The sequence below is a fragment of the Chrysochloris asiatica genome, unplaced genomic scaffold, assembly GCF_000296735.1.
Source record: "Chrysochloris asiatica unplaced genomic scaffold, ChrAsi1.0 scaffold00109, whole genome shotgun sequence".
NCBI classification, from domain to species: domain Eukaryota; kingdom Metazoa; phylum Chordata; class Mammalia; order Afrosoricida; family Chrysochloridae; genus Chrysochloris; species Chrysochloris asiatica.
In genome coordinates, this window is record NW_006408627.1 from 9,428,822 (window position 1) to 9,448,173 (window position 19,352).

The 19,352-nt window shown below is 40.0% G+C and overlaps 1 protein-coding gene across 1 annotated transcript in view; it reads right to left on the reverse strand.

Moving 5' to 3' along the window:
- Positions 1–19,352, reverse strand: part of FAM13A (family with sequence similarity 13, member A) — a 460,082-nt gene that overhangs the window by 11,058 nt on the left and 429,672 nt on the right. Inside the window, exons 22-23 of the mRNA XM_006867777.1 lie at positions 10,637–10,732; positions 8,564–8,647 (exon numbers count right to left, since the gene is read on the reverse strand). Coding sequence (XP_006867839.1) covers positions 8,564–8,647; positions 10,637–10,732 — 180 coding nt within the window. The remainder of the gene's footprint in view (positions 1–8,563; positions 8,648–10,636; positions 10,733–19,352) is intronic.

The following is a 19,352-nucleotide window of genomic DNA, read 5'->3' on the forward strand; positions in this document are numbered from 1 at the left end:
CTGAGCCTGCTTGGTCGGGTATTCTGTGTTGTTGTTGGCGGAGCTCTCTGTTATACGTCCACCCGATCCGCCATCTTGTTTGTTCTCCTAATGTGGTCCTTTTAAGAGCAGTTAGTGTAGTGCTACCTGGGCACCCTCTAGCTCTTCTGGTCTTAGGGTAATGGACACTGATGTTCACATGGTTCATTAGTCCATTGGACGAATTATCTCCATGTGTCTTTGATTTTCATCACTCTGGACTGAGAAAGACCAATCATTGCAACTTAAATGGCCATTCACGATCTTTGAAGATCCCAAAGTAAGAAACAGAACACCATCTTTGTGGATTACACCAACTAACCACAGTGTACCCCAAGTGTGTGGTCCTGAGTCTTTAGGCCCAGCAACTCAGTCCCTCCTTCAATGTGTTTGTTATGTCTGTGAAGTTTTCATAACTTTGTCCCCTGTATGCTCCAGCACACTCATATTGCAGCAAAGGTAATTTACCCACTGAAACACAAAATTTTGAGAAACTTTTGAGAAGATTAAGACATTTATCTCCTCCATCATTGAAATTAAAACATTCAGGATTTTTCTTTTTTTCAAGAAACTTCCAGGAGCCACATCTGTAACTTTTAGTATCTAAGCATCTAAGACAAGCATATATTCTCTGTCCTGATAATGTAATTAGTCAAACTAATTCTTAATGCCAATTGGAAGTCATATAAGTCTAAGAAACAAATAACATCAGAGACTGAAAGAAAGATTTTAAAAGGAGTAATCTGCTACCAAAATGTACAGTCAGATCAGAAAAGAGTATGTTAATATCTTGAAAAAAAATTTAGATTGATTAGGAATACAGGTACATGAACACCAAAAAGTCAGCAGCAGCTATTAAAATCTAATGGCTTCAATGTGAATTCAGCAAATAAGTCTCAAGGGGCAAGCAAGTGGAAGTAGTCAACAGACGAATTCAAAGAACTAGTATGCAAACTGCACGTGTGGATTTTCATATCATAAATTTTGGTATGTTTATATGCACTGCTAGCCGCAAAATCAGTGGTTCAAGCCCACCAGTCACTCTTCAGCAGCCCTAAACAGGGTCACTATGAGTCACACCTATGAGTCGATGGCACTTAACTACAGCAACAACAACAAAATGGAAGAAATGTGAACAAACAAACAAAACTGAAAAAAGACAACCAGATACTACAATGAAAGTCCTATCGTGAAGACAGGAAAATGAACTTGGCAAAAGCTAGGTAGCTTTTCCAAATTCTTTTAGCTATGACTTCAGATCTTCAATTTCTTTGCTTAGTCTAGGGAAGTCAATGTCTTATTAATAATTTTTATATCTAAGTAATGATGTAATAACTCTTTGTGGTAAAGTTTCTTTTTAAGAAGGAGTAACATTCCCATCGATGCAGCTTTTATTAGAATTAATTATGATACCATGTGAGCAAAATATGAGAGTAAATTAAGTATTGCTAGTAGGGTTTCAGTATATGCATGTGTTTATTCCAAACAAAATGTGTTTAAACATGTTTCTGCGATCAGTGGATGGCTACAGACAAGTTCTCTCAGTAATCCACTTGACTTAGTCTTGTTAGGTTAAAAGTCCAATCAAAACCATGACTTATAAAGGAATCTTTTGGGCCAATGAAATTCAAGGCAGAGAGGTCAACTCAGAAGGTTATGATGACTATTTTTTGAGGCTTCAAAGGTATCATCTTGATAGATCTTCTTGAAGGACACAGAATGACCACAGGGATTAATATGAAAGAATTAAAGGAAACTGAAAGCTACATTGGTGGGGAAAAGGCAGGAAAGTTGCACGGGCAGTTTTGTTTTGTTTTTACATCACAGAAATGCACGTGCTCATTCTTTGAGGGTAGCAAAGTTTGTCCTATGAAAATTTTGTTGGGAAACTTTTCTGTATTTATCCTGATTATACTCTCTTTGGATTTCTTTTTGTTCCTCAAACTCAAAAGAATATTTATAAAAGGAACACAATTTGAGTCCTTTGAGGATACCCAAACTGCCTCTTTGGTGTTGTGTAATTGAAGAGTGCAGAATTCTTTGGGGAAGGGTTGTTGTTGTTAGGTGTCATTGAATTGGTTCTCTTAGCAACCCTGCATAGGGTTTCCAAGGAGCAGCTGGCAGGTTTGAACTGCCAACATTGTAGTTAGCAGCTCAGTGCTTGGGGAAGGGTTCCAGAAGTGCATAAACCTAGCTAGATGATATGTTAAGAAAAATTGCTTCATAATTTGATATTTTAAATAAAAGTTTCTATAATTTTGTAGTAATTCTTTTGGACTTCACATTCTACCTAATAAGATACTTGGCAAACAGGGGGTGCAAATAAGTGTTTTGTCTATGTTTCTCCCTCCCAGCATAAGAAAGATGAGGTGGAAGCAACTGACACGAAGTTCATTAGAAGGAGAAACTTGGGCTTGTCTGTTCACTACTGTTCCAGACACTGATGCCTGTATACAACGTTGTTGTTAAGTGTTGTTGAGTCAGTTCTGACTCATAGCGAACCTGCATGTAATGGTGGTGGTGGTTATGTGCCATGGCGTCGCCTCCGACTCATAGCGACCCTGTACAGGGTTTCTAAGGCTGTATATCTTTACGGGAGCAGAAAGCTTCATCTTTCTCCCATGGAACAGCTGGTAGTTTAGAATTGTTGACCCTGAGGACAACAGCCCTATTCATAACCACTACACTATCAGAGCTCCTTATAGGTGATCAATAATGGCTTGCTCAACAGTCTAGTAACTCAGCTTTAAAAGAGAAATATAAATAACTACTATCAAAAGAGCATTATAGTGCAAGACATGCCAGAAATAAAGTTACAAAAGGCACCTAGATATTCTTAATGAAGTCCTGGTGTGATGCTGAGGGATAAGCACTGGACTGCCAACTGAAAGGTCAGTGGTTCAAACCCAGCAGTCACTCCTTGGAAACCCTATACAGGGTCGCTATGAGTCAGAACTGACCCACCGGCATTTAACAACAACTCTTAATGGAGTTATGTGTCTTGGTCTTTTCAAATGATATCCCAGAGTGCAGAGAGAACTTAAAAATGAGAATCATGCTATCCACATAGTGAGCACTCAGAGTTCTTTGAAACAAAATTACTCTCAGTAACCTTTGAAAATCATGGAGAAAAAGCGAAAAACTGACAGATTATAAGACTATCAGGTTGCTGTGGATACTGGACAAATTCTAGAAGGAGTTAATATACAGATTATGCATGAATGAAAAAAAAATCAATGCTCAATAGTGACTAGTATTGGTTTCTTAAAAACAGTCATGAAACAAAAAAATTTTCCTTTTAGATCAGATTGGCGGAATATCTGGATTCCAGTAAAGAAATGGTTGAAAGGAAAGCTAATTGTTCAACTTTACACAGAATAATGATGCCATGCTGATGTGAACCTAGAGGAAGGTCTGTAGCAGGTTTTTCACCTGACCCTACCTTACTTAACATCTTACCAATCACTTGGATAAAGATGCAAAAGAAAGATATATAAATAATACAAAGTGAGTAGGGATATTTCGTATGGTGGAATACAAAACTTTCATTTAATCTATGACATACAGCTACAAAATAATTTTTTAAAAACATTAGAAAATGTCAGAGCCTATAATTAGGCTTTGTTGTTGTTAAGTACCATTGAGTCAAATCCGGCCTATAGCAACCCTGTATAGGGTTTCTAAGGAGCGATTGTTGAGCTTGAACCACTGACTTTGTGATTCAAACTGACTTTGCAGTCCAGTGCATTAGTCCACAGTGCCGCACCAGGACCCCATAATTAGTCTAATGGAGGAAAATGGACACAGAGACAACAAGCAAACAATGGAAAAGGAAGCTGGGGATTGCACAAAGACCATAACAGTATGAGTAAACAATGACACGTGGGCCTGGAGCAGTGGTTCTCAACTGCCACTTAAGGCATTTGGCAATGCTTTGAAGACATTTTGGTTGTCATACCTGGTGTGTGTGTGTGTGTGTGTGTGTGTGTGTGTGGTGATTTTGGCATCAAGTAGGCAGGAGGCCAGGGATGCTGGTAAGCCTCCTACAATTCAATTCATAGAGACAGCCCACCATGGCGACAATGATTCATTCTCATATGTCAACAGTGCTGAGGTTGTGATGCCATTACTTATTGATTAAAATGAATTTATTGTAGGTACACTGATAGTCAAAGAGTCATGGGCTTGTAGAACTGAAGAGGTCTTGCTGTCCAGATCAAGGTCAGGACTAGTCTTGTGGTCTACAATCCTGCTTAAACTATTTATGGAAAAGGTCCAGCTTGGATTTCAGTCTTTAAAAGAAAGGGATAGATAAATTGGTGGGTGTGTGGAAAGAACAGAGAAACTAGAGCAGAGAACAGTTTGGAACCCAGAGCACATGATGAAGACTAGTAAGAAGAATTTGGGGAAGAAATTTGCATAGGGCATGGTTGGGAGCAGCCAGGGTAGGCAGCTGAATATCATTAGAGAGCATACAATTAGAGAATATATAATAACTCAATAAATACATATAATGTAATTAATATAAATTAATCATAGTTCTATTAACTTTTTTACTCTCTAGTTAATGGGCTTAATTTTTCCCTCTAGAGAAAAATAGAGTATAAGCACACTGCTTGTATCCTGAAGTCTTATAGCATTTCATATATTTGCAGCTCTGGTAGCACAGAGGTTACGAATCGGGCTGTGAACCCCAAGGTCAGCAGTTCGAAACTACCAGCTGCTCCATGGGAGAAAGATGAGGCTTTCTGCTCCCATAATATTTACAGCCTCGGAAACCCTGTACAGGGTCGCTATGAGTCGGAACCGACTCCACGGCACATAACAACAACAACAACAATTATAATACTAATAATATAGGCTTTTAGCTACTATTGAAACCTAGCCCATGCAATGGCTTACTGTCTCCAGTGGTGTCAACATTTCAAGTTGAGGATGAAATCCCTCCTTAAAGAGAATGTCTCCATTCTGACAGAGAAATTTCAGAAGGGATTCTTAGGACATCTGCTTAAAGGATCACTTGGTTTCCTTGGGTTGAAGATCTAGGTCTTGATCTGGCTCTGTTTAATACTTAATTGGTTCTCTTGCATAAGTATCTAAAACAAGGGATGATTTATAAGGAAAATACTTAAAATCTTGTGTCTGTATACACACCAAATTCTGAACTGTATCAGGATTGCCAAGAATTAGTACAATCCAAATATGTGTTAATAAGTCGGGCCAACTGGAACAAAGTGAACCAAAAAGCAGTGCAATATACAAAAGCAATGTAATCATTGCAAAATTATCTGACATCCTGACCTTTATATGTGGTCCAGTGTGAAAGCAATGGTCAAAATATACTTTTGAAATAACCAAGTAATACAAAGAATAAAAATTGGAAGAATGTCTCCTTGTAAAAAGAGCATTGTTAGTATCTATCTTCAGTTCATTTAATGAGGCAATTATTAGCTATTATATTTTATTAAACTGTTACAAATACATTTCTTTGCTGGTAACAGTTCTATCTCATGCACCTAATAGAAACATGTTAATTTGTATACACACAAATGCCTGCATTTCTTAAACCATAGTGGTTTTGTTTTTGTGTAAAATAACTAAACACAATTTGTCTTCTTTCAGAATGTCAAGGACTATTGTGAGAAACATTTTGAGACACAACATAGTACATTGGTCCAAAGTTTAAAGCATTTCCATAAAACATGCTCTTTAAAAAAATAATCTACAGTGTTGATGTTGTTGTTAAATGTCAGAGTTGGTTCCAACTGACAGCAATCCTGTATAGTGTTTCTGAGGCTGTACATCTATGCGGGAGTTGTAAACTTAATCTTTCTCCTGTAGAGTGGCTGGTGGCTCCAACTGCCTACCTTGTGGTTCTCAGCTTAGACTACAGAGCTACAGTGCTCCGTAAGGTTGGATGGGGTTGTGGAATTTGCTTTTTGCTACGTCCTACAGAGTACCCACACCTGAAGAATTCAGGTGGGGAGAAGGGTCAAGACCAGAAGGAGGCCAGCAGGGGGAGCCAGGCCCTTCCTCCATCATGCTCTTGGAGGAGGGGCAGGTGGGCTCGAAACCACCCTTAAGGAAGGCCTATCCTGAACCAAGGTCACAAGCTGCACACAGGGACCTGGCCCCCCAGTGCCCAGTAACTAGATTCTAGCAAAATAAGTCAAGGTGGTGGTAGTGTGCCACCGAGTCAGTCCTAAATCACAATGATCCTGTATAGTCTTCCCAAGGCTGTACATCTTTGTCAGAGGAGGAAGTCTCATCTTTCTCTTGTGAACTGCTGACCTTTCGGTTAGCAGCCCAATGGGTAACCAGTACTCTACTAGAGCTCCTTAAAATAAGGCATATGGAGTATTTAAGAAGCTATGGTAGGGTAGCTAGGCTGGACCCTCCAAGTTAGCATTCTGAATCTAACATCTGCTCCATGGGAGAAAGATGAGGTTTTCTGCTTCCTAAAGTTTTACAGTCTCATAAACCCTTGGTAGGATTGCTGTGAGTTGAAACTGACTCCACGGTATATAACCACGACCACCACTACCATAAAATATTTTAAATGGTTGGTGCGGTGCTGTAGGATAAGCACTGGACTGCTAACCACAAAGATGGTGGTTCAAAGCTACCAGTCGCTCCTTGGAAACCCTATACAGTGACCCTATACAGGATCACTATAAGTCAGAACAGACTGGAAGGCACTTAACAACAAGAAAAAGAATAAAGATTTTGTAGTACATGGAAGCTTACCTCAGTTATAATGATGAGAATCAGACAAGAAAACGGAGTTTTCAGCTGATGTCCCTCAATAGGAGAGAGGCCCCACAGTCTGAAATAATCATTCTTAACTATAGCAAATAGCCACCCAGCCAATTTAGAATTATCAGAGAAGAGTTAACAAGCAAAACATCTCAAACTCACTCGTACTTTGAGTTTAACTGCCCCCTTATGACTTTCAACAATTGCTAAAAAAACAAATCACAGATTTCAGAACAGTGACTGACTGATGTTTCATCTCTGGAGTCCTGTATAAGGCAGTCCAGTTTGTTTGGTGTTTGAGACAAAAACATGGTCCTAGAATAGGCCAATTAGGACCCTAGAGAATCACTCTGATCTATGGCCACAGATTACACATCCCATCCTATCAAAAGCAGCCACTGGTTGGAGGCATTAGCTCTACAAAATCCTTAATTCCTGATGAAAAAGAAATCAGAGCATATATTCTGTAGCCTGCTGCTCATAGCATAACAGTCACAGGTGAAGAGGAGCTTATAAAATTAGTTGTCGTTATTGTGAAGTGCCGTCAAGTCAGTTCTGACTCACAGTGACCCTTAATAGGGTTTCTAAGAAGTAGCTGGTGGGTTTGAATAGACAACCTCGTGGTAGCTCATAGTGACCCTGAATAGAGTCTCCAAGGAGTGTCTGGTGGCTTTGAACCATCAACCTTGTGGTTAGCAGTCCAGTGCTTATCATTCAGTGACAAACTAGGACTGAGGAGTAAATGTGCTAGAGAAAAGTATGATTGAGGAAGAACAGGTGAAAATTCACTAACAAATGTGTCAGTTGTTGTTGTTAAGTGCCATCAAGCCGGTTCCCACTCATAGTAACCCTATATAGGGTTTCCAAGGGGCGGCTGGTGATTTTGAGCCGTCAACCTTGAGGTTCAAACTGATTTTGCGGTCTAGTGCTTACCCTACAGCGCCACACCAGGACTCCAAATGTGTCACAGAAAACTAAAATATCTGTCTATAAAATGATACTTTATCATTTTGAGTGTGTGTCTCTCTCTGTGTATACCTGCAATATATACTAAGAGACTTCAAAAAGTTTGTGGAAAAAAAAAACTCCAGTATCTTTTAATACTGTTTTTCCATGAACTTTTTACGTCCTCTCACGCACACACACATATCTGTTACTGTCAAGTCAATTCCAACTCTATAGTAGGATAGAGTAGAACTGCCTGGGAGGGTCTCCACCAAGGGTACAAATGTTTATGGGAGCTGACTGCTACATCACCAGTGGAGTAGCTGTTGGATTTGAACTGCTGACCATTTGGTTACAGCTGAATGCTTAACAATTGCACCACCTTCTCTCCCACACACACATACACATACAACCACACTGCTTTTGTTAATTTGGATTTTTCTATAAATTCAATAAATACAATTTTTTAAAAGTTTCCCAATGAGCTAGCTTAACCAAATTTTGGAATAAAGATAATCCATTTTCCAAATGGGTTAATTATAAAAATCATTGTGAACAAAAAGCAAATGAAACAAAATAATGATCTCTGAAGCAAAAAAAAAAAAAAAAGACCGAAAAGAGGGAGGAATGAAAATAAGAAAATCAGCTAGTTTAAATATCAATAGGGGATTATTCAAAGTTGGTTTTATGTAGCTACTGATCTTGAAGAAACACTACAAGACGCTATGCCATCACCAAAGGACCCAATGACAAGCTCTTTTCATTTACAGGAGGAACAGAGAGAGGGAAGGAGGGAGAAACTGACAGCAGATTTAGCAAAGGGTTAGCAGTTGAAGTTCTTTACCTTTATCTCCTTGATGAAGGATGCTGTTTCGCCCTCGATGATTGGCTGCAGCAAAGGACTTCTCCTCTTGCTGGAGGGAGAGCCCTGCATCAGGCATTGACAAGTAGGTTACATTGCGAATCCCTTTCCTTGTCCCTCAGCTCTTTCTGTCTTCTCTAGCCTAGTCAGTACTACATACCATCTTTTAACTCAAACTGAAATTCAGTTCCTGCTTCATTCCCAAGCCCCACATGGAAACCAATGAGGATGCATTACCACAAGAATGTCATGTTAGTACTTTAACAAACCGTAAAGAAAAACACCTGGCTTTCCATCCACTTTCCTCTACAATGTGGCACTGTGGTTTAATGCACTGGACTGCAAGGTCGGTTCGAACAGCAAGGTTGGCGGTTCAAGCTCATCAGCCGCTCTTTAGAAACCCTATACAGGGTCACTATGCTATGAGACGGAATCGATTTGATGGCACTTAACAGCAACAACATAAATAGCTACGAGAACACCTTAGGATAAACTGAGAATAATGTAAACTGATCAAGCATGCGGGATTTCTCTGTTGTCCATTTACCCTATTTAAGAGCATGAAATCAAACCAAATGCCTTTGAGGCGATTCTGTCCCACAGTGACCCTATAGAGCAGAGTACAACTGTCCACGGGCTTCCCAAGGCTGTAAGTCTTTAGGGAACCAAACTGCCACATCTTTCTATCATAGAACACTCGGGGATTTGAACCACTGGCCTTTTGGTTAACAGTCGAGTGCTTAAACCACCATCAACAACAACAAAAAATCAAACCCATTGTCATCAGTGGATTCAGACTCACAGTGACCCAACCCTATAGGGCACGGTAGAGCTTAGGAATTCTGAGACTAAATCTTTATGTGTGCAGACAGCCTCATCTTTCTCTTGCAGAACATTTGCATCACCAACTTTGTGGTTAGCAGCCCAATGTGCAAACCGCTATGCCACTAGGGCTACTTATTTAAGGATACTAAGGGCTCCTAGTTGGAGAATGCAAAGGATTCCTTATTTAATCCTTTTATTTGCTAGTTTACTTATTAATTTTTTTCTGTAGGACGTTTTCAGAAGAGTTCCTTTCTCCAAATACACTTGCTTGAGGTACCTAGACTCTCCCTCATTCATATGAACATGAACACTATCATAAGAAATATAAAGACCATATTTATAAACAAGATAAGGGCTCAATAAGAACAACCACTAAAATGAATATGTAATTCAATAAAAGTGAAGTTGTGCCTGCTTTTCAAAAAGCCTAAAAAGCCAGCTGAGGAAGTTCCAAGGCCCCTGGTGAGAAGGCAAAGAAAGAGAGGCAAATAATCCCTCAAGAGATGTTAAAGATGCTAACAACCCACTCATAACCTAGGAGGTAGACACTGTGAGACCAGTAAGGAATGAGAGCAAGCTGGCCAGAGCCTGAAAGGCTGTCCCAGAGCTACAGGCAGGCTGCTGTGCCTACTGTTGAGAAAATAAAAATAAAGGGGCCCCAAACTAGCTAAAGCCGATGGTGGCCACTAAGAGCAACTTCACAATCATTAGCTTCTCTTCCTTTCCTTCTACTCTTCTACTTTACTTTTCCATATCCACTACGAGGATATGGATCTCTTGATATCTTAGTGGCTTTACTCCTTCAATACGATTCATGTGGAGGTTATTCCTCTCTTGCACGGGCAAAGAAGACAATTTTTTAACAACAGAGGGCCCTTTTGATCAGAAAGGAATTCTTTTGAGTCGAGGAAGCCTTGTCTGCTTGGTGCTCTGTTTCTGAGGAGAGGGTGGAGGACTGGTCCAATACAAGTCAGCAGGTTGTATACAGCCAACGCATGTTTCCTAAAGTGGGAGAAAATGTTCTTTCCATTTCAGATTTGTTCATTTTTGGCAAATGTAGTCTCAGAACTATTGGGCAAATTCTTCATTACTCAAGCTTGTGGGCCATAGATACCAATGGTTGGTTTAACTAGGATAGTCTATTCTTTAATGAGAAAGTAGGTTAGGGCCTACTAATATATCCAGGACCCATTCACCAGGTAGTAAACAACAGAAAGGAATTATACTCACAATGATGGGTATGGTGTTGGCTCGGGACAGGATCTGCTTGACCAGCCGGTATCGGTCATATAGTGGTTTCATCACCTGACGCTCATTCTTGGTTACCTGAAAACCAAGAACAATAAAGCTAGGACAACTAGCAGTCTCTGGGGCCTTGTGAACCCAAAGAGATTACAGACGATTCAACATAAGTTTTGCCTTTCTTTTTGTTGTAAAGTGCTGTCGAGTCAGTTCCAACTCATAGCAACCCTGTATAGAATTTTTGAGGAGCAACTGGTGGGTTTGAACCGCTGACCTTGCAGTTAGCAGTCTAGTGTTTATCCTACAGTGGCACACCAGGATTCCTTGCCATTCTTACAGTAGTTATTTAAATTGACAGCATTATTTAGTCAATAAATATTTAAAAGATCTACTTCAGCTTGAACTCACTGGAAATCACTCCAACAGAATTATTTCTTTCTAAAACAAAGCTATGACTATTAGTTTCCAGCTTAATACTCCTTAAGGTTCAGAATTTCAAGACTATCTGCTATTTTCTGGTTCTGGGGAAGAAGATATCATGCATTTCTATTATCACATTTATCCTGACACTGTAATCATTTAGTTTACAGGTCTTTCTACCCCCATGAAATTGTTGTGTATTTAAGGATAAGATTCTGGCAAACAGTAAGGCATTCAAAGAACATATGTTGCTAGAATAAATGGATTGGCTCATCTCTGTATTGTAAAATCTGGCACAGGATTCTCACCATTTTTTATGGAACCAAATGACTGATTCTATAGGCAATAGTGGGTTAATAGCACTGTGGGTTAATACACTGGACTGCAAGATTGGCTTGAACTGCAAGGTTGGAGGTTCAAGCTCACCAACCGCTCCTCACAAACCTTATATACAGGGTCACTATGAGTAGGAACTGACTCGATGGCACTGAACAACAACATAGGCAGTGGGGAGAAAGCAGATTCAAGTCTGGGGCAGTATTTAAAGCCATTCATGATCCTTGCCTAGCTAACCATCTCTTCATTATCCGCTGCTGCTCATCTTCTTCTTCATACTTAAGCTCTAGAAATAATAAACTAGGCAGTCTCTGAGCTAGTTGCCTAGTCCCGTTTGCTGATATGGCCTTGTATTTGCTCACTGGGCAAATTCCAGATCAAGAGTCACCTCTCTTCTCTCTGAGTCTTCCTTAGACATCCCATCTATCAGACTTGTCCATTTTCTCCTTTGTATCACCACTGCATCCTGGGTGTGACACCTGCTAATTTCACTGGCTCTTTTATACCATATAATATTTATTGACATATCTGTCTCCTCCTTTAGACTGTAAGTTCCTTGAGAGCAGGTATGTATGGTTTTGTATCCTTAGCAGTTAATTGAAAGTCACCCTGGTGATGTATTGGATTACATGTTAGGCTGCTAGTTGTAAGGTCAGCAGTTCAAAGTCACTGCATGGGAGAAAGATGACGTTTTCTGCTCCCATAAAGCCCTGCAGACTCGGAAATCCTAGATACACTTGTTATAAATCAGAACCAATTTGAGGGCCACCATTACCACCAGTAGCTGTTTCAGTGTCTTATATAATGGATATATTCCAAAACTCTTTGTGAGATGTCTGAGTGGGTATTTCAAACATAAATCCACCACCACCACCGTGGCTGTTGGCCTGACCCCAACTCACAGTACCCATGTGTATCAGAGTAGATGTGAGCTCCACGGCTAGATGGACCTAATCCATAGGTGTGCATTCATTCCTTTAGTTATTTAAATGGAGATTCAGATGAAGTATCTTTGCTTCAAAATTTGTTGTTTGTCTTCAGCATTTTATTTCCATTCCACAGGCAATAATGCAGTAGTTGGTGGCAGTGGTTGTGTACCTTGGAGTTGGTTCCGACTCATAGAGACCCTGCATAGGGTTTCCAAGGCTGTAAATCTTTACAGGAGCAGAAATCCTCATCTTTCTCCAGCAGAACAGCTGGTAGTTTCGAACTGCTGACCCTGAGGTTCGCAGCCCGATTAGTAACCACTGTGCTACCACAGCTCTTTGCAGTAGTTAGGGAAACTTTTTTTTTTTTTTTTAAAGAAAATGTTTTTAAATCAATAGCACTGGCTTTGACCATTTTCCTTATGAACCTTTTGGGCCTTCAGCTTTGAAGGCAACCCTAGATTATGTATAAGTGAATTTTCAATAACTGCCTTTTATATATGTCACAAACTGATCAACTACAGAGTACTTTTGGAGTTCCAGTGTGGCACTGTAGGATAAGTGCTGGACCACAAGGTCGGTTTGAACTGCAAGGTTAGGTTGGAACTGATGTGACAGGATTTAACAATAGCATAGTTCAGATATACTTTGCAAGTTAATGTGGGATACTGACATCATGCTAAGGCATTTTTGTGGATTATCTTTTATCATTAGGAAGAATAGCAACTTTCTATATTTTAATTCTTCTGTTAGCACAATATTAAAAGGCAGATGACATTTTTCTACTTCTAATATCTGCAGTACTGAAGGGAATTAAAAACTATTTGTGTTTCTTAAAAAAATAGCTGTCGTAGCAAAAAGGAAACTATTTTATATGAAATAGACTGACGAATCAAAGAAATAGAAACAATACTGAGAATTAAAATGCAGGTCTGACTAATACACACTCACCGCAATGGCTAGCTAACATGAGAAAGACAGATGGTACCAAGTGTCAATGAGAACACTGAACAGCTGGAGCGTTATTGTGCTGCTGCTGGTGAGGGTGGGCTAATCATAGGACCCACCAATTCCAGTCTTCAGCATATACAGATTCATATTATCAAATGAAGGTGGATATACGTTCACCAAAAGACATCTATGAGTGTTGATATCAGCATTATTTATAATAGCTGCTCCAAACTGGAAACCACCCAAATTCTTGTCAGCAGTAGCATATGGATAAAGCACATTCCCACAGTTGAGTACTACACCGCAGTGAGAAAGAACAAAAGGAATACATACTGTAAAATTCCACTTAAGTTCAAAAATAAACAAAACTAATCTACAACCTAATTAAAAAATGGGCACAGGACATGAACAGACACTTCACCAAGTAAGACATTCAGGCAGCCAACAAACATATGAAGAAATGGTCACAATCATTAACCATTGTTATTAAGTGCTGTCAAGTGTTTTCCACTTCATAGTGACCCTGTACAGGGTTTCCGCGGAGCAGCTGGTAAATGTGAACTACCAACCTTGCGGTTCAAACCGATCTTGTGGTCCAGTGCATTATCCCGCAGTGCCACACCACTGACTCCATTAGAGAGATGCAAATCAAGACAATGAGATACTATCTCTTACCAGCATTAACAGCCAAGTTAAAAAACAAGCAAACAGAAAGCAACAAATGCTGGTGAGAGTTTGGAGGGACTGGGACTGTAAAATGGTTCAACCACTCTGGAAAATGGTATGGCACTTCCTCAGAAATTGCAGCGCTATTCACAATAGCAAAAGATCAAGACAGCCAAGTGCCTATGAATGGAAGAATGGATAAACAAACTTTAGTACATACACACAATGACTACTATACAACTTGAATAATGATGAATCTGCAAAACACCTCATAACATAAATGAACCATGAGGACATTATGTTGAATGGAATTAGTCAATCACAAAAGGGCAAATATTACACAAGACCATTATTATAAAAGCTTAAGAAAAGATTTCAATACTAAAAGAAACATTCTTTGATGGTCACCAGGAGTGGGATGGAGGGGAGAATAATTCACAGGTTAGTGGGTAGACACACATTAGCTTGGGTGACAGGGAGGGGGAGGGCAATACACAAGAAATGGGAGGATGGCAGATGAACAATAAATATAGGGGAAGACTTAAGGAGGTAAGTCTTTGGTTTTGTTAAGTGCTGTTGAGTCTGTTCTGACTCATAGCAACCTCGTATAAGGTTTCCAAGGAGCAGCTAGTGAGTTTGAACCACTGACCTTGTAGTTCAAACCAACTTTGCAGTACAGTGCATTATCTTACAACACCACATCAGGACTCTTAGGTAGGTAGGCAGGGGCTAAACAGGATAGAAGTAAAAAGGTTGTATATACAACCTTGGAAACACAGCATTCTGTGATACAAGGATCGAGACAAAGTCTCAATGGGTAAAGGAGGGGAAAAATGTTTAGGTACTTGACTATATTGTGGCTATTGGTTTCCCTTGCCTATTATTGTAAAATAGACATTTAAGTGGGATAGAAATGAATATTGGGAGTTATGATTACAGAAAGCTTGTAAGCACATCTTCAGCCTATAACTGATTTGATTAGTTAAAAAGGGAATTTGGAGTTGCCCAGGGGAACTTGTTAAGCCTTTGTGGAGTATGGGGCTTTATGTAGAATCCTGAGCACCACCCAGAAACTTCTGAAGTGGGACATTTCCACCTGAAAAGACACGCAGATCAACCTGAACAATGAGAGGAACAGAAGATATTTCTTGAAAGAAAGACCAGCAGAAAATAAGCAGATGGTTTGGCTGTTAGAATATTAAATAAGCTGTTTGCCTTGGAGCCATCAAGGCAAGAAAAGTCAGCCCATTCAGGTAAACCCCCTTCTAAGACTGAAACTACATGGAACTACACCACCCTGGTCTACTTGTGAGTGGAAGTGGGGGAAATGCAGACTGCCATATTTTTGTCCTGAGGAACAGCTGGTGGGTTTGAGTTGCCTACCTTGTGGTCAGCAGTCTTCAGCACCACTTCACAGAAATCAAGGCAGTGGTTGTTGTTTTTAGGTGCCGTCAAGGTGGTTCCTACTCATAGTGACCCTATATACAACAGAATGAAACACGACCCAGTCCTGTACCATCCTCACAATTGCTGATAAGCTTGAGCTCACTGCTGCTGCCACAGTGTCAATCCATCTTGTTGTGAGTCTTCCTCTTTTCCAATGACCTTCCACTTTACCAAGCATAATGTCCTTAAAAAAGGGCTGGTTCCTCCTGAGAATATGTTCAAAATATGAGAGACACGATCTAACCATTCTGACTTCTAAGGAGCATTCTAGCTGTACTTCTTCCAACACAGATTTGTTTGTTCTTCTGGAAGTCTACAAACTTAAAATATTCTTCTCCAACCACAATTCAAATCCATTAATTCTTCTATGGTTTTCTTTACTCATGGTCCAAACATCAAAGTTTGTTAAGTGCCGTTGAGTAGGTATCGACTTATAGCGACTGTGTATAGGATTTATTTGGGTTGACATCTTTGTGGGAGCAGAAAGCCACATATGGTGGGTTTGAACCACAGAACTTGTGGTTTGCAGTCCAGTGTTTATCCTATGGAGTCACTGCACTTCCAGTTGTTAAAGTAGTGGTTTCCAATTGGTGGACTCTGGGGCCAGGGGTGGAACGAGGGTGGTATAGATTGGAGGAGTAAAGGAGGGCTTCCAGAAGATTGGTGATGTTTTGCTTTGTGACCTCAGTGCTAGTTACACTGGTTGGTGAAAATTCACCAAGATAAATATTTATAAATTGGATTCTTTTCTATATTTATGCTCTAACACAATAAAAATACAATGGTAGCCATAAATAAATGTGAGGAACAGAAATAAAGGTTTGCACAATCACTTGTAAAATGATAAATCTAGGACGGAACACAGGAAGCAATCTTTTCATACAAGACACATTTAATAAATACATTGCAGATGAGATTATGGTGCATCCTAATTGTTGCCAGAAGACACGCAATGAAATACAACATGCAATGAAATACAGTGCGCATGATAAACAATAGATAGTTTCATAACCAAAAGACATACTACTTCTAATAATGATAATAATAACAAGTCAGTATTTCCCCATTGCAGACCAGCATCTCTGGATTACAGAAGGAAATTTAGCTGGAGCAGAGCCAGAAGAACAACAAATCTGTTTTGGAAGGAGTATAACCAGAATGTTTTTTAGAAATAAGGATTGTGAGATTTTGGTCATGTGAGGAGGGACTAGTCCCTGGAGAAGGATATCATGCATGGTAGAGTAGAAGGTCAGTGAAAAAGAGAAAGGCCCTCAATGAAATGAACTGACACAGGAGATGCACAAATAGACCCAAACAACAGTAACTGTGAGGATGGGGCAGGCCGAGGCAGTGTTTCATTCTGTTGTACACAGGTTCTCTATGGGCCACAATTGACTTGACAGCAACTTACAATGGCAACATGTTTACTGTCTTAGTTTCCAAGGTTTTAAAATACAACAGCAAATACCCAAGAGGAGGAGATGCAAGAAAAACCCAGAAGCTCTGATTAAGTGACCCTAGTGTCTTCTCTTCATTTACTACCAAGGGTTACTATTTAAAGACAGTAGAGTACAGGAAGCCACAGTGATTTGTTGTATTTCTCTCTGTGATAAGATCTTCTGATGAGATTCTTAAATGTTGCAAAGGATACACGTTAATAATGGCTAATAGATATTAATAACTAACAGCTAACAGGTACTAGTGTGTAGAGGAGCATTTTTGGGTTTTATACACATGATAATCTGTCACTGCAAAAGCAAACAGCCTTGTTAATACAAGGTATCTGCTGCTTGAAGTGACAGATATCTTGGTCTATGATGTTAAAAGCATCTATTTAAATCAGAATACAAGTGACTCTGGTAGCGTACTGGTTACGAATCGGGCTGTGAACCGCAAGGTCAGCAGTTTGAAACTACCAGTGGTTCCGTGGGAGAAAGATGAGGCTTTCTGCTCCCGTCAAGATTTACAGTCTTGGAAACCCTGTACAGGGTCGCTATGAGTAGGAACTGACTCCACGGCACTTAACAACAACAACAAATGTAGACTCAACAAAGTCCCATGTTTAATTGAGTTTGCAATGACAGATTAGTTATGTTGTTGTTGCTCCTCATAGTGACCCTGTATAGGGGTTCCAAGGCTATACATCTTTGAGGAATAGAAAGCCTCACCTTTCTCCTGTGGAGCAGCTGGTGAGTTGAAACCACTGACCTTGTGGTTTGCAGTCCAGTGCTAATCCTATAGAGCCACCACACTCCCCAAGTTAGTTCCTGAAAAACATATTTTCATTCTAAAAAGAGCTCTTGTCCAAATGATATTTACAGTTCAGGGCCCATGTAGTACTATAGCTCTAAGAATTGAAAGGTCTCTCTTGGATTTGCAAAATGACCAGGTATCAAATGAACTCTGTTTTTCCTGAGGAGGTTGGATCATCATGTTCCAGAGACTCTGGCCTGGGACCAGGAACAAAAGACACTCAAATTTCCTACAGCATTTTCCACCTAACCTATGAGATGCTAGCATATGGAGTGAAAAAGATGTTCTTCCTTCAGCTGAAAAAATGATGAAAGAACAGGAGTACAAAGTAGCGTTAAACTGTGAGTCAGAATCAACCTGATGGTAATTGGCATGAGTTGCTGGGTGGGACAAAGGGTTAATGTGCTCGGCTGCTAACAGAAAGGTAGAAGGTTTGAGTACATCCAGCGGCACCACTAAAGAAAGGGCAGTTATCGATTTCCTAAAAATTTGTCATTGAAAATGCCATGGAGCACAGTTCCACTCTGACACACAAGGGGGCACTATGAGCTGGAATCGAGTCCACAGAGTGTGTTGGTAAGAACAAATATTTCATATTTCTTAATGGTAAGCAATCCTGGTGTGGCACCATAGGACAAGCACACAACCTTAAAAGTTGGTTTGAACGGCAAGGGTGGAGTTCTAAACTCACCAGCCACTCCTCAGAAACCCTACACAGAGTATTTTAGCTTTGATTCAGAACTGATTCAATGGAACTTAACAACAATACTGATAAGAGTACTTAAAAAATGTACATTTTTTTTTCTCTCCTGACTCAGTCATTTAATAAGGAAGCCTCAGAGGGCAGAACACACAACTGTAAGAGAAACAAAACTATCATTTACTGCTCAACTCTCCACAGACAACCGCCCAACCTCAAGGTTTTAAAACCTTGGGAACTATCAAGACAGTAAACACAGTTATGCTCAAATTTAAGTATAAATTCTAAAGTCATGCCTGAACATTACCCTTGGTTAGCTGTCATTTTGGATAATCTGATCTTTACACAGGTGATCTACTATGATTACCTAATAATAAAGACCACAGAATTGCTCTTTTCTTCATGCATGGGCCAAGAATGCAACAATTATAAGAATCCATCCCAATTTGTCTTCTCTTTCTAGCAGTCTTATGACTCACAGGCACCTGTCCAGACACACACTCAAATATATAATTATGTAATTTTTCTGTTGCTAGTTTCCGTCAAGACTGTCTGCAATTGGTGACTCCCATATGCCCTGGAACAAAATGCTGAGCAGTCCTGTGCCATCCCCAGTATCAGTTTTTGGGATTCCATTGTTAGGCCTTTTTTCACCTTCTTCTGGAAGGTCAGCTGAAGCCTATGTAACTATCACAGCCGCATGCAGGCCTCCCCTGAAGAACAGGTGGTGATTATGTAGGAGATGTACTGACAGGAGTGAATCCAGATCTCCTGCAGAGAAGATGGATTGGCACAGTGGCAGCAACCGTGACTCAAGTGCAACAATGATTGTGAGGCTGGTGCAGGACTGGGCAGTATTTTGTTCTGTTGTGATATAGAATCACTATAACTCAGCAATGACTTGATGGCACCTAGTGTAGGGGTTACGAATCGGGCTGTGAACTGCAAGGTCAGCAGTTCGAAACTACCAGCTGCTCCGCGGGAGAAAGATGAGGCTTTCTGCTCC